Source organism: Cricetulus griseus, chromosome 3 (genome assembly GCF_003668045.3).
Source record: "Cricetulus griseus strain 17A/GY chromosome 3, alternate assembly CriGri-PICRH-1.0, whole genome shotgun sequence".
NCBI lineage: Eukaryota > Metazoa > Chordata > Mammalia > Rodentia > Cricetidae > Cricetulus > Cricetulus griseus.
The window spans coordinates 233,019,541-233,034,521 of NC_048596.1; the positions used below are offsets into that span (position 1 = coordinate 233,019,541).

The following is a 14,981-nucleotide window of genomic DNA, read 5'->3' on the forward strand; positions in this document are numbered from 1 at the left end:
CATTTCCCTTAGGTCAAGGCTGAGTCTGCTATCATGTTGGCCAGGATACCACCAGCCCCCTCACACTCCTGGGGGTAGTTCCTGTAGTTTGTCTGATAGTGTTTTCCCTTTTCTGGCTCTCACTCCAATTTGGCTCTCCCATTTACTTTCTTTCCTTTTTTTTAAGATTTTATTTATTAAGTATGTATACAACATTCTGCTTCCATATATCTGCACACCAGAAGAGGGCACCAGATCTCATAACAGATGGTTGTGAGCCACAATGTGGTTGCTGGGAATTGAACTCAGGACCTCCAGAAGAGCAATCAGTGCTCTTAACCTCTGAGCCATCTCTCCAGCTGCTCTCCCATTTACTTTCTAAAACATGTGAAATGTAGGGAATCCCTCTCCTAAAGGGAAAGCAATGGAGTTGACAAAAATGAAAAGGAACTTTTTTGAACAAGCATTCAATCTGAGGATTAGACAAATAGGCTAAACATATATGGTTTAAACACCCATTACTTCTTCCCAGTGGCTTCTTTTGTCTTGGCAACCATCGTCTACACAAGCATGGAATACATCAGGCATTTGATAAATGTTCTTTTTTTTCTGGCATTGATGATTAGATCATAAATGTAACCTCACCTACAAGGAAAACAGAGGCTTAGAACCAACCCTTAATAACCATGGAGTGTGACATGGTTCCCCTGGAGACTTCCTCTGAGCACAGGACACATTTGATAGTTCGATACCTTTATTAGAATCAGATCCCATTCATATACATATATTACTTTTATTTTTGCCTAAGTATTTTATGTTTTATTTTGCTCAAATGAACCCCAGGAAATGTTAACTGTGTTTATATAAAAACACATATACACATATTTAGTTTTACTGTCTGTGCTGGAAGAGTTGTCTAGGCCTGTGTGTTGGTTGTTTGCATGTCTCTGTGAAAAAAAAAAAAAAAAAAAAAACCTGACCAAAGCAACCTAAATAAGGAAGGGTTGTTTTCAGAAGGGTCAGACCATCATGGCAAGGAAGGTATGGTAGCTGTTCACATCATAGTTACCAAGAAGCAGAAGGCAGAGGTAGAACAAGAAGGCCAGCCATAACCACAAGGTCACAAGTCCAGTGACTTCCCTCCTCCGAAGGCTCTATCCACCTCCTATTTTTCACCACCCCCAATGATACCAAGGTGTTTCAAATCCATTAAGAATTACTCCAGTAGTCAGCTCAGAGCCCTCATGAGCTAATGGTCTCTGGAGATGTGCTCACAGAAACATCCAGAGTATGTTCCACTGACCTAGATGCTCCTTAATCTAATCATCTTGATTATCAAAATTTGGTTGGGTAGGCAAGTGGAGAGACCTGGGAGGAGTTAGGAGAAGGGAATTGAATATGATCAAGACATATTGTCCAAAATTCTCAAAGAACTAATGAAAAATGAGAAAAAAAATTAAGCATCACATCATGCTTCTTTGGCCAGTCATGGTGATGCATGTCAGTAAGATATGCTGAAGAGGCAGAAGCAGGAGGGCCGTGAGTTTGAGGCTACTCTGGGCCACACCTTAGGCTGGAGAGGTAATTCAGTGGGTGAAGTACTTGTGGTACAAGTGTGAGGGTCTCAGTTTGAATCCTCATGAATAAGGAAGCCAGGTGCATCTGTAAGCCCAGGGTTCGTGATGGTGAGGCACAACACAAACACAGAGGAAGGGAAGGGAGAGGGGAAAAAGAGGTAGGGAGAGAGAGACTAAAAAGGTACAGAAGGAAGGAGCTGATTCATTTTCTTAATAATATCCATCAAGGTAGATCTACATGATACTGACTTGCTCGAGAAATTTGTGAAATCTGATCCATTTCCCAATAGCTCGTTGAAACATTTGGAGTTAGCTCTAATTTATTTCACTTCCTCCTTGGCTTGTGTAGCCCCAGCAGGAGTTAGGGGAAGGCTAAGTGAGGACCACAAAAACGTCGACCCTGCCTGAGGTCTCGGGTCCCCTGTGGGGACCATTCTGGCTCATTGGGTTTCCCCATGTCTCTGTACATCAAGCACCAAGTGTGGCTTCTCAGCTCTCAGTTCTATCTTGCAGTGTCAGTGGTTTAGAAAAGCAAACAAATGCATTCTCAGAGGCCCCCTGAGGTTCACTTCTACACACAGATGTCTTTTATTTCATGGTGCTTTTAAGAAGTGGCAGGTGCTGGGAGGAGGAGGAAAATGAAGCCTTTCCCTCACAGTGTTACCACAGACATGGCAAGCAAAGGGAAGATGCTGGTGCCTGCATGCCTCTAATTTAAGCTGGTGTCTCCCGACCCACTGGGGAGCACAGAGAAGGTAGGCACTTGCAGTTTTGTAAAGTGGACTCATCAGCTAAAAGCCATGCATCGTTTTCCCCTCATCACTCCATAAGGGCAAGAAAAGCCAACTACCTGCTGTCCTCAGAGGAGACTGCTCAGCATCCCTCAAGCCTTCTGAGGAAGGCAACCGCTCTCAGGAGCAACTTCCGAAATTTTCACCTTAGAGATTGCTACAACTCTCCCTGCTGCTCCCTCATACACTGACTTTTTTATTATTATTATAATTGTTCCTCTTTAAGGAGGGCTGGACTGCTGGATAGGATAGTGAAATTAAAGTGATCAGGTCTTTGCTTTTAGGGGCTCCTTCCAAGGCCAACAAAGGACCAAAGACAATAGAGACAATTCCCTGTAGGAAGACTTGCAGTAGACCCTGGGAAAATTCCAGTTAGCGCTAGTTCTGAGGTCCACAAGCTGGCACCATCCACTCCCTTCAAATTAATTTGCAGAAACTCCAGCCTCATTGCACTAGCAACTCAGCCTCCATGTTACTAAATGAAACACTGGGAGCCATTTTTTTTTACCCTAACTATCAGTAGGTTGTTATTATGCACAGAAGCCAAAGAGCACAAACACACTCAGCCAGCTCCAGTGAGATCTTCCTATAGGATCTAAGAGACATTCCAGAACAAAGGAAGCTCCTGGACAGGGCTCTGTCGTCCTGAGCTTCTGTTGTTGCCAGGCACAGTGTGCTAATGGGACTGATCACTGAAGATCTTTGTCATTTTACTTCCACTGTCATTAAGTCTAATGTATTATTGCACAGCTCCTCGTCGGGCCTGCAATGTGCTGACCTTTATCAACTGGTGACTGTGGCAGGACCATTCATTCTCTCCCTCATACATATGTACACATATTTATCTCAAGCATACAAACACGTTTTCCTAAGGCCACGTGTTTATGACACATAACACATACATGCATAAGCCCATGTGGCCACATGTTGTGATTTATCAGATCTACAAACACATCTACAACATGACTCTAAGTCCAAGAGACAACTCCATGGCATAAATTGTTCTCCTTCCTTTTAATTAGTGTAGGAACGCAGAGCAGAGCAGCCTAGGGAAAGTAATTAGTTTTAGGGTTTTGGAGTGTGCTGTGTTTGCTTAGTGGAGTCTTTGTTGTGGTTTTGTTTGGCTTGGTTTGGCTTGTTTCCTTGAGACAGGATCTCATAAATCCCAAACTACCCTCTAATTTGCTATGTAGCCAAAGATGGCCTCAAACGCCTCTCCTCTGTCTGTTTCTCCTGGCCTGCTGAGGTTACATGAGTGTACACCACACCCAATTAATGTGATGCTGGGATATAGCGCAAAGATTCATTCACGAAGGGCAAGAACTTGGCAAAGCTACATCCCCAACAAATTCCAGAGGTTTGAACAGTTATTTTAATACATTTTAAATTAAAACATAACTGCGTCATTTTCCCTCTTCCCTTTAATCACTCCAGGCCCTCCCATGTCCCTTCCTTCTAACCCCTTTCATGTCCACCCCTAAACTTTCAAATTGATAGACTCTTTTTCTTGACTATTATAGATTAGATAGATAGATAGATAGATAGATAGATAGATAGATAGATAGATAGATAATAGACAAGCATATAAATACTATCTGCTGGGTCTGTTTTGCGTAAATATATAAATAAAACTTACTGAGTCTATTTTTGTTGTTTTCAACACTTTGTATTGGATAGCCAACTTGGGGGAGGAGATGCTCATCCTTAGCAGAGGCTAATTCTTCTTTCAGCCATCTATAGTTCTTTGTCTAGGAGTAAGACCCCATGATATTGGCTCCCTTCCATGTTAACATGTCTACTGATGTCATTGTTTCAGTCTTACTTATGCAGCCATTTCTAAAAGAGGCAGTCTCACAACAGACTTACTGGTGTTGTGGCTCTTACACTCTTTCTGCCTTCATCTTCAGCTATGTCCCCTGAAGCAAAGGTGTAGAAGGTGTGCTGGGTGTTGATGTATTCACTGAGTCTAGGGTACACACGACCCATTCTCTGCACTGTGTCTGCTGTGGTTTTCTCTAATGATCTCCATTTGCTGTACATAGAATCTTCTTTGGTGAGGAGTGATAGCTACACCTATTTGTGGGTATAAAGATAAGATTTAAAGTGTAGTTGGCAATTATGCTAGTCTAGCAAAGTGGCAGTGGTAGATTCTCTTTTAAGATACATGATCTCACTATCCCCAGGTAGTTGGCTAGGTTTCTAGTAACAGGGATGATTTCCCTCCTGCAGAGTGGGCTTTAAATCTACTATGACTTGGCTTACTACCAACATGCGAATGCCACTATTTCACCTTTATGGATAGCTTGCCATGCTTATCATTGTCGTTCATAGACGTCACGGCTCTGTAGGGCTATCAGTTGCTTCCCCCCCTTGGCAGCTTGTGCAGCACTGTCTAGTGCTGTGGAAGCTAGAGCATAAGATAAAGGCTTTCAGGTTGGATGTAGTTCAAATCATCCGTGTCCTGAATCCTCTGTGTGCAGTGTCTTCAGCAGCAGGTGCTTACCTTCAACCTGTGAGATGCAACCAAGGGCAACAGCAATACCCGAATTACCTCAGGGGTCACTCTCATATAACTAGAAGGCCCGTGAGAGAACACAGCCTGACTTAGAATTTCTAGAAGGACATGTCCAACTCCCCAACACCACAGAGTAACTTCCTTCCACCAGAGACCTTTCTAGCTCACAGCTCAGGAGGTTACCTGAGTCCATAGAGCTCTATATGTCAAACTCTAGGTGATCATCCAAACTCCCTGAGGCCACATGCAGGGTTCCCAAGTCCAAAGGACAAGACAAGGACCCTGGTGATATCAACAAACCCTAATTTCTTGGGATGTCTGGAAATTTTCTGTGGTCTGTAGCACAAATTCTAAATGATCTCAATAATAAAATCCCAGAATCAGATATCGGGGTAAATAGTGAAGGATCAGAGAAGCAGAGCAGCCAGCCACTAGTTCTTACCTCTATTGGATCCTCAGACTAAGGGGGTGATCCTGTCCCTATGAATCCTCAGACTGAATACTGTCTCTATGAAACCTCAGACTGAATGGCTGATCTTGTCTCTAGGAATCCTCAGACTGAATGGGTGATCCTGTCCCTACTGTTATCATCCAGGCAAACTTGGCCCCACTCCTTAGGAATTTGGCACAGTCCATCACCCCTCTGTGCATGGCAAGCAGTACCCTGGCTCAACACAGGCACAGGAGGTCCCTTTAAGAGTAGGGCTCCACCTACTCCTGCTCTGTCTTTCTACCATTTCTCTGAGGAGGCAGATCTCTGTCTCTATCTATCTATCTATCTATCTATCTATCTGTCATCTATCTATCTATCTACCTATTTATATATCTATCTCTTTCTCTCTCCCTTCCTTCTCCCCTCTCCCTTCCTCCACTCCCTTCCCCAATAAAACTTCCTTCCCATGTAAGTTCTACCTGATGGTGTGTTTGTCCCTCAGCCTCCATGGGATCTGCCAAGGTCCCATGCCCTTGGTCCCATGCCAAGGTCCCTGCATATCATAACACCTGTGAATTCTCAGACTGAATGCTGTCTCTATGAAACCTCAGACTGAATGGTCCATCCTGTGTCTAGGAATCCTCTGACTGAATGCAATGAGCTCCTGTCTCCTCCCATCCTATATTCCTTTCTCCATCCAGTCATATCACTCCTGTCTCCACCTCCCTAGTGCTGAGAAAGGCATGTGACTCCCAAGTACTGGGACTAAAGGTGTGAGCCACCACCATCTAGCTCTTTTTCTCTTTTAGACTGGATAAATCTCATGTGGCCCAGGGTGGCCTTGAACTCACAGAGATCTGTCTGTCTCTGCCTCCTGAGTGCTGGGATTAAAGGTATGTACCACCACTGCCTGGCCTCTATGGCTACCTAGTGGCTAGCTCCACACTCTGATCTTCAGGCAAGCTTTATCTGTTAAAGCACAAACGAAATATCACCACATTGTTTCCCTCTTTTACTTTTACCCCAGTATCTGTATACCTCAAAAGTCTTTAAGTATAGAATCAATGACAATTGGACCATGATATTTAGGAAGATATGTTGCCTGCAAGCTTGGGATTGTGCTGGGTTCAGTTGTTTGCAATCTTGGTTTACCTCTGGGGTCACCCTCAGAGGTTTTTCAAATTTTGGTTCCTGTCACTTTTCCTTTGGCCAAGGTTCTGTTGCAGCAGAGGTGAATCATATCATCAGTCATGTTTCAGGTCACTGGTTTAGAACTGCCTTAAATCACACCCTGACCAATTGGGTCATTTGTTTCTTGCTTGGTAGGGAGACCTGCAAAGACAAGAGTGTGTGACAGAGTATCTGCCAAGGCCACACAGTGCTCTGTGCAGGACACATGACTATCACCTTGGTATGCTACATGCAACAGAAGGGAAAAGTTGCTTCAGCTACAGCCTCTGCATGCCAGAGCCACATGTTCCCCTCAAAAAACTCAAAACTGCTTAAGCCTGTGACCCCCTGTGGTTCTAGGCAGGCCAAGCTCTATCAATTCTAGATATGAAACCTTTGTGAGATGCACAGCTGCAAAGACTTTCTCCCATTGTGTGAGCTGTCCCTTCACTCACTTAACTGTTTCCTTGCTGTGCAGAAGATTTTTGACTATATGAGGTCCCGTTTGTTGACTGTTGGCCTTATTTCCTGAGCAACTAGGGTTCTGTTTGGGAAGTCTTTGACTATGCTGTAACTTGGTGTATTTTTACCTGCTTTTTTTTTCTGAAAGTTTCAGAGAGTCGGGTCTTATCCGACAGTCTTTGACCCACTTGGTTTGATGTTTATGCATGGTGAGAGATACTTTCATTCTTCTACATGTCCTCTCTCATTTATGGTTCCTGAAGCTAAAATAACCACATAAAACCATGCATGTATTTATTAAATGAAAGTGAAAGTGGAATTGCCTAGGGAAATAAAAGGAAATAATGAGAGTGAGGAGGCACAGGAAATGGGGTGCAGGGGAGGAATAGGAGGATGGAATATACTCAACATACAATACATACCTGTAAGAAGCCTTTTAAATAATAATAATAGGTTGTATAAAAGATTCTAAATGTAAGAGAAGAATATCAAGACCCACGCACCTCCCCATGGCTGAACAACTTCTGTCTTCCTTTCAAATCATCAGTGGCCTCTTTATTAACCCTCCTTTCATTTCCCATCATTTGCCAATGACTTAGCATATTAAGTTCTGTATTAAGTCTTCCACAAGATTCATAAAATAGCAGGATTATACAAGGTGGGCATCTACAGTGTTGTGTTAGGTGCCTAATGCAGTCAATATAAGTCAGCCACATTCATTGTGTAAAAGGGCAGGCACAAAACTGAGCCACAATCCTGTAGACAGTCAGAGATCTAAAGCATGGATCCTTAAATTCCTGCCTTTAGATGTCCTACTGAGTCACAGAAACATGTTACATGGGATCATGTTCATGCATTATAGTTTAATAAATTTTCAGAGTCTCATAATACAAATGAAACAGATCACCTACATAACCACATGGTAACTATTAGAGGTTTTATTATAGTAAATGATGGGCTATTCCACAAATATACTTTCTAAAATAAGTTAACTAAGACAACTTTCTTCCTTTCTTATGCCTTTATTGAGGGTTGGGAAATTTGCTCATTAAATTGTTTTTTACTTTGATACTCTCTCTCTCTCTCTCTCTCTCTCTCTCTCTACACACACACACACACACACACACACACACACACACACACACTTTTAAACCATTGGAACAGCCATAATATTTAATTAGTTATGTTTCACCACCTCTCTGAGCCTCTCCTAAATATTAATATTCACCTGAAGAGTTTCTAAGGCATACTACCACTCTAAGTTCCTTACTATCATTCCAAAAAAGTTAATAAACATAACAATAAGGCTGATGGTCTCTGGGTATAAGAATTAGAGTAGAGCGTTCTAATGGACTTGGGATGACCTATGGATACATGATAGGCAGGATTTTAAAGTTCCACATCTTTGTGGTCTCAAGGACACATTCAATCTACTGCATATTATTTAAGGCCAATCCCCTGCAGTTGCTAGTTAGATTGGCATTTCATTATACTTGAAGTGGCATCTTCAACTCCCTCCTACCTCTTGCAATTAGCCAAGAAAAAGCTAGAGCCAAGGGAAATGGTCTACAGGAGTTCACCAGCTCTTCAGTTTCACCCTGGGACTAAGCAGACTCACCAGGGAACACACTAGAAACAGCAAAGAAAATACACTTGGGAACATCTCTCACACCTGGTCCTTGACAGAAATTAACATAAAACTTTGAGTTGACTCCTAGAAAATATTGTAACTAATCCAGGCTTCTTTGTTGCTTGACATTAACAGATGGTAAAAATTTAGAAAGCTTTTAAACTACAATGGGCAACTTTCAAGGCCTGGAAATGTTACATAGCATCTTTGGAAAACATAAGGACAGTGTCGTTAACAGAACTGTAGGGACAGCAAGTACTATATCCCCTGAAAATATGCCTTCCAGGTGTGATAGTAAAGTCCCTTATCTTTGGACAACACTACAAAAGCTGTGAGTATTGCTAACTTCCCTATTCCCAATGTTATCTGCCACATAAAGCTAATATTGGAAAAGACCCCATCTGAATTGTGTAGCTTAAACCCAAGCTGTCTCAAGTGTTTTTGAGTCACGTGAACTATTTTTATTATGTTCAGTTTTATCATCAGTATTATTGCCATATTCATCATCATCATCTTCACCACCACCATCATCACCAGTCACCATTATCATCACCACTACCATATCCTCACCACCAGTTGCAGCACCATCACAATTACCATATCACCACAACTGACATTATTAATACCTGTACAGTCACTATCATCTTCACTACCATCATCAGTATCTTCCAGCTTGTAGTACCATTTAAGTTTGCTTATTGCACCCATCTAGGCTATGTTTATCGCCTTGGTTTGTCTTTCCATGGACGACACAAGGACAAATCTAACTTGGATCTCATCTCTTATCTAATTGGCCGCAGTAAACAAAGCTTTCTTAAGTCACTCAAAACTTTATCTTCTCCAAGCTTTGAGACTCCTTTCAGCCCAAGGGATATTCTATGAATGTGTATAGAAAGAATATCAGCTCTTAGGATCAGTGTAAAGTACACTGGAAATTACTGTAATCTCTGCAGGAGAAATGTCCACAACAAACTAGTATGTTCTATCCAGTATGTCAAAGAAAGTAAATGAGGATAAAACTACATCTATATAACCTTCAAATCTTAAAACATTTTAAAGAAAATGCTTAATAGTCACTCATGTTACTGTGTGTATAATTTGTACACAAAGCAGTTAGGCATTTCTCTAATATCATATTATCTAAACTTAATTAATGTATAGAATCCTTTGAAGAAAGAAAAATAAATGTAAAGTTTCTCTTGTTCATGCTTGTTCACCAAATGACTGTGGGTTATACACTGTAATATATGTGGGTATATGTGTGTCAAGTTGGGTCTGGGAAGACGAGACAATTCAGGGTGAATTTGTGACAGACATATGGGAACCAACCTCAGGAGGTTTACCATTTGCAGGCAAAAACAGTACTTGTCTCATCTAGGCCCTTGGTAACTCAGTGCTTAAGAAGAACTACATGCTCCAAGTTATATATATATATATATATATATATATATAATATATATATATATATTCCATTACTGCACAAAAGTGAGTTTTGTAATGATGTTTTACACATCTATATCATTGTAGTTTGCTCATATTAACTCTCATCCTCCCTTCCCACTCTCCCATCCTACTGGCATCCTTCCCTCCAAATAATTCCCCTTCTTTCTGGCATTCATATGTATATATATATATATATATGGAATATATATATATATATATATATATATATATGGATTTCCTCATAAGAGAAACATTCAATATTTGTCTCCCTCCCCCACATCACCACCTCATAACCCCTTTCTATTTCCATGAGCTATATAAATTTTTTAGATCTGGATTCTGCATATAAGAGGAAACACACAATATTTGTTGGGAATCTGGCTTGTTTTGTTTAACACAACTGTTCTAGTTTCACTTCCTACTGAGGTGATAAAAGCAACTTCAAGGGAGGAAAGCTTTGTTCAACCTATAACTCCTGGTTCCAGTCCTTCACTGCAAGAAAGTTGGGGGGAGGAACTTGAAGCAGCTGGTCACACTCATAATAAGAACAGAGAGATAATGAATGTGTGTGTGCTTGTCTTTTAATTGATACCAGAACCAGTCAATATTAATTATCATAATTATGACCTCCAGTTGCATCTACTTTCCTGAAAAGGAAAAATGTACTTCTTTCTCATAGCTGCATGAACTTCCATTGCATGTCTGTACTACATTTTCTTTATTCGTTCCTCTGCCCCTTGATGGGGATGTCTTCTGCACATATGTTTCTCTTATTGGTTGATGAATAAAGCACTGTGGCCAATGAGGCATATGATAGGTGGGATGAGGAGACAAAGAGGATTCTGGGAAGTTTAGGCAGAGTCAGTCATCATGTAGGACGTGAGAGGAGTAACAAGTCCAGACTCTTTCTCCGGTAAGATAAGACCACATGGAAATACTTAGATTAATAGAGATTGGTTAATAATTAAGACAGAGTTAGCCAATAAGAAGTCCAAGCCATTGGCCAACAGTATTGTAACTAATACAGCATCCAAGTGTTTATTTGGGGCTCTGAGGTGGCTGCAAAACCCGGCAGGAACACCATAACAGCTAGTGGACATCTAGACTTCACCAACCTTCTCAGACCTGCTGGCTTTCCCAACCCTTACAGCCTAGTAGCTAAGCACCATTGAAGAGCCTATTTTAAGAGGAAGTAACCATGTCATAGTGACTTTAAGTAGCTTTCCCAATTACACAGCTAGTAAGTACACAGCTAGTAAGTAGTGACACCAGGATTAAAATTTAGCCAGCTTGAGAGGCAAAACCCATGTAACACCTGTTTCTAATGACCTGAAAATTAGGCATGGCTTTATATTTGTTAGTGGCTGGAAAAGAAGTGAAAAGACATTTCTGAGCTAAGCCTCCTTGACCATGAGCAATTATCCCTCCTGTAGGATTGCATGTGATTTGTAAAAGTTTCTTTAGAATCTACATACACGAGGCATATTGGTCTATGACTTTCTCTCTCACAATTACCCCTCTGGGTTGTATCCATGTAAACCTTGAGCTGGGAAGTAGTCTTCCCTTTTTGTTTTCTAGAAAAGTTTATGTAAAACTGGTTCTGTTATATCCTTAAATGTTTGGTAAAGTTTATTTTAAACAAATCAGAAAAATTGAAAAGAAAAATACAATATCCTTGGGTATTCCTGGGGATTGTTCAGGACTCCCCACAGAGGCATCTCCAATCCCTTATAAAATTGCTGTGGTGTTTGCACATAACCCATCACAGCTTCCCATAAGCTCTAAATCACTGCTAGGTTACTTATAATACCTAATACAATGTAGATATGATAAAAAATGACTGCTGCACTATATCACTTAGGGAATAATAACAAGGACAGATTGCAATTTTTGAACCAAATGTTTTGAAACTCAGTTGGTTGAATCCACAAATTCAGAAACTATAGATATTGTGATCTGACTGTGATTCACAACTTATTAAAAATTACACATTTAAATTTTCATGTCCGAAAATTGAGTGTTAGACATTCTTTGACAAATCAACCCAATGATGGCTTTGTGCACTGAAAAAGGGGTAAATGGAGACAGTGTGATCCCACAGAGTCTCAGACGTTTGCCCTCTGCCCTTCACAGAATATCTGGCCAACCCCAGGCTAAATCTGCAGCCCAGATCTTAACCATTTCACTATTGAAAAAAGTAAATTCCACCCTGCCTTCACTTCTAAGACTTGCCTCCTGTGCCTAGGCTGCTTAACTTTATCACACTTCCTTCCTCCGCCTCCACAAATAAACCCTGTGTCTCTGGACCACTGTTCCTGCCATCTTTCATGGTCACTTCTTCTTTCCTAGTGAACAGCACCAAACACATCGTTAGGAAGTTCCGAGGCCACCTGCGTACCAAGATTGAGTCTGGGGAAGGGACAGTCCCTGTTCGGGGCCCCAGTGCAGTCCAGACGTGGGATGGCATCCTGCTGGGGGAGCAGCTAGTCACCATGTCCTGCACAGACAAGATTGCCAGGTAAGAGCCCAGTTAGCTGTTCTGTTTCAAAAATCAGCTATAGACCTCAATGAGGACAGCAAATCAGCAGGTCCAAGCTAGACCTTAGTATTGAACCTACCCAAAGAAACACAGTGTTTGTCATCAATGACTCAGGTGCCTGAGGCATTGGCCTCATGTGTGTATACATGTTGTGTAAGTGCACACATGTGGGGGCATTTGAAGACCAGAATCCAATGCTCAGTGCCTTCCTCAGTCATTCTCTATCTTACTGTTTGAGATGGAGTCTTGTCCCTGAACTTGGAGTTCACCAATTGGGCTAGAATGGATGACCAGTGAACCCCAGGAATTTGCCTGTCTCTGACTCCCCAGCATTGGGATTGTAAGCACACACCACCACACTGAACCTTTATGTGGGTTCTGAGATGTCAAATTCAGATCCTTACTATTGAACAGCAAGAACTTTACCAATGAAGCCATGGCCCCAGTCCCTGCCCATCCATATTTGTCATAGCGTGTGCTTGAGGAAAAAGCACCTTTTGAATGTACATGCCTAGCAAATTCATGTTGCCGCAGCAAACATTCAGAATGTCTGACCAAAGGATTAATTTTCCTTCTGTTGCAATGTAAATTGTAATAGTTATTTTTATGAGAAAAAAAAAACGAGTTTAGATCTGCCATCTCTGGATGCTGTGATCGCTGCCAGGGACTGAGTGTGGAGCAAAGAGGGTTTTTCTCTGCCACATCTTTTACTTTGCACTAGAGGTTTTTCAGACACCTCCACGGGCTGTTCTCATGGAGGAGCAGCCTCAGCATCGAAGTGAACAGAAGGAGATGTAATTTGCAGGAAGGGCATCTTGGCATCCTACACAGACTCCTGCTAGTTGAGAAAGGCCCAAGCTGGGTGTGAGTCACCCAGCTTTCCTTAGCCTCATCATCATGCCCAAGATCCACTCCCTGCCCCCTGCTCACCTCAGTTCTGATACACAAAGATGCCACCCACTGCAGGAACAGTTCCATAAACCATGTCTGGAAAATACTTATAATGTGTGCATTGAGGTAAAGGGTCATAGCAGCCTGAATTTGTCTGAAAGAGTCATAAAGTCCCAAGCCACCCCAACCATAACATAAGATGGCTAGAAGAGAGAATCAGAGTGCGTTGGAGACATGGCTTGGTGCAAAATTATGAGAACTGGAGTTCTGATTCCAGTGCCCACAAAAAAGCTAAGAGTACTGCAAAGGCCTGTAACTCCAATTCCAAGGGATCTTACATCTTCTGGTCTCTAAGGAAGCACAGACATGTGCAGCCATGTATACACATTTATAAACACACACACACACACACACACACACACACACACACACACACACACACACACTAGACTCAAGCATGCACACACATAAATAAATAATAAATAAAATCTTTAAAACTGAATGAATCAGAAGCTCGTTTGGAATCCATGATAAGTGTACTGGTCTGTACACTAAGTGGAGGGGTAGGAGAACTGACCATCCTAGGTTAATGTAGTCTCTAAACAAGCACACACCCAAAAATTCCAACAGTTTTGCTGCCCCTAAATTTTCCTACGTAGGTGTGTTTGCAACTGCAGCTAGTTCAGAAATGAGAATCCTAGTCTTGGAAGGAATGGAGAAGGGAGAAGGGCTGGGAAGGCTAAAGGGAAAATCAAGGCCAAGGACCCAAGGAAAGCTGAGTGTGTCATCTAAAGCAGGAAGTGTCTTACACACAAAGTCCTCAGCTTCCTATCACCAATATAGGATCTAGAGTCTAAGACAAGCTGTCTCCCACAACCCCAAGATATCCCCCAGTAAGTCAAAACCTCAGGAGGCACAGGCTGTGTTACTAGTACCTATAGAAGACTTGATGTGTCCTCTGTGCTCAACAAAGGTACGTGAACCAACTGAGCTACATTAAGTTCTGTACCCTGAAGGACTGCTCTACTGGATGTCTTTCACTCTACTAAAGAGAACACAAAGTCAGGGGGTGATGAGGCTTAAGTTCTGCTCACATTTCAATGTAGGGACATCAGACACCAAACAGTATACTGAAGTAAAAGTGTCACCCCAAAGTCCAGAAGCCAGCATCCCAGGACTCCTTCTCTGCCCTACTCTGAGGATTCTGGGGCTACAGGACTGAGAAAACGTGAGCCTGTATCAACAGTGATTCCAAATTCTCATGGGAAATTACCAAGTAGCTATAGAAAAACAGTCCTATTTAGGCCCTGGCTTTGATTGCCCCTGGCTTGGCAGAACAAGGAGAGGGCTAAATGACCGTAAATCAAAGCTCTGATTTCTGCATCGCAGGGAACAACCTATAGTCTTCAAACAGCTCATCTTTGAAGAGAAAATGTATTCCTCTTTACAATATTTTCATCTGCTCTTGGAGTGAAAGGGGGAAAAAGCAGCAATTTTCACTTTAACAAAAATCCTCTTGATACCCTCAGACAATGCTAGTTTTCTAAGTTA

The 14,981-nt window shown here is 41.9% G+C and overlaps 1 protein-coding gene across 1 annotated transcript in view; it reads left to right on the forward strand.

The window, feature by feature from the left end:
- The window catches only part of Adarb2 (adenosine deaminase RNA specific B2 (inactive)), a 195,801-nt gene that overhangs the window by 138,860 nt on the left and 41,960 nt on the right, over positions 1-14,981 (forward strand). Inside the window, exon 7 of the mRNA XM_035441717.1 lies at positions 12,350-12,518. Within this exon, the coding sequence (XP_035297608.1) occupies positions 12,350-12,518 (169 nt within the window). The remainder of the gene's footprint in view (positions 1-12,349; positions 12,519-14,981) is intronic.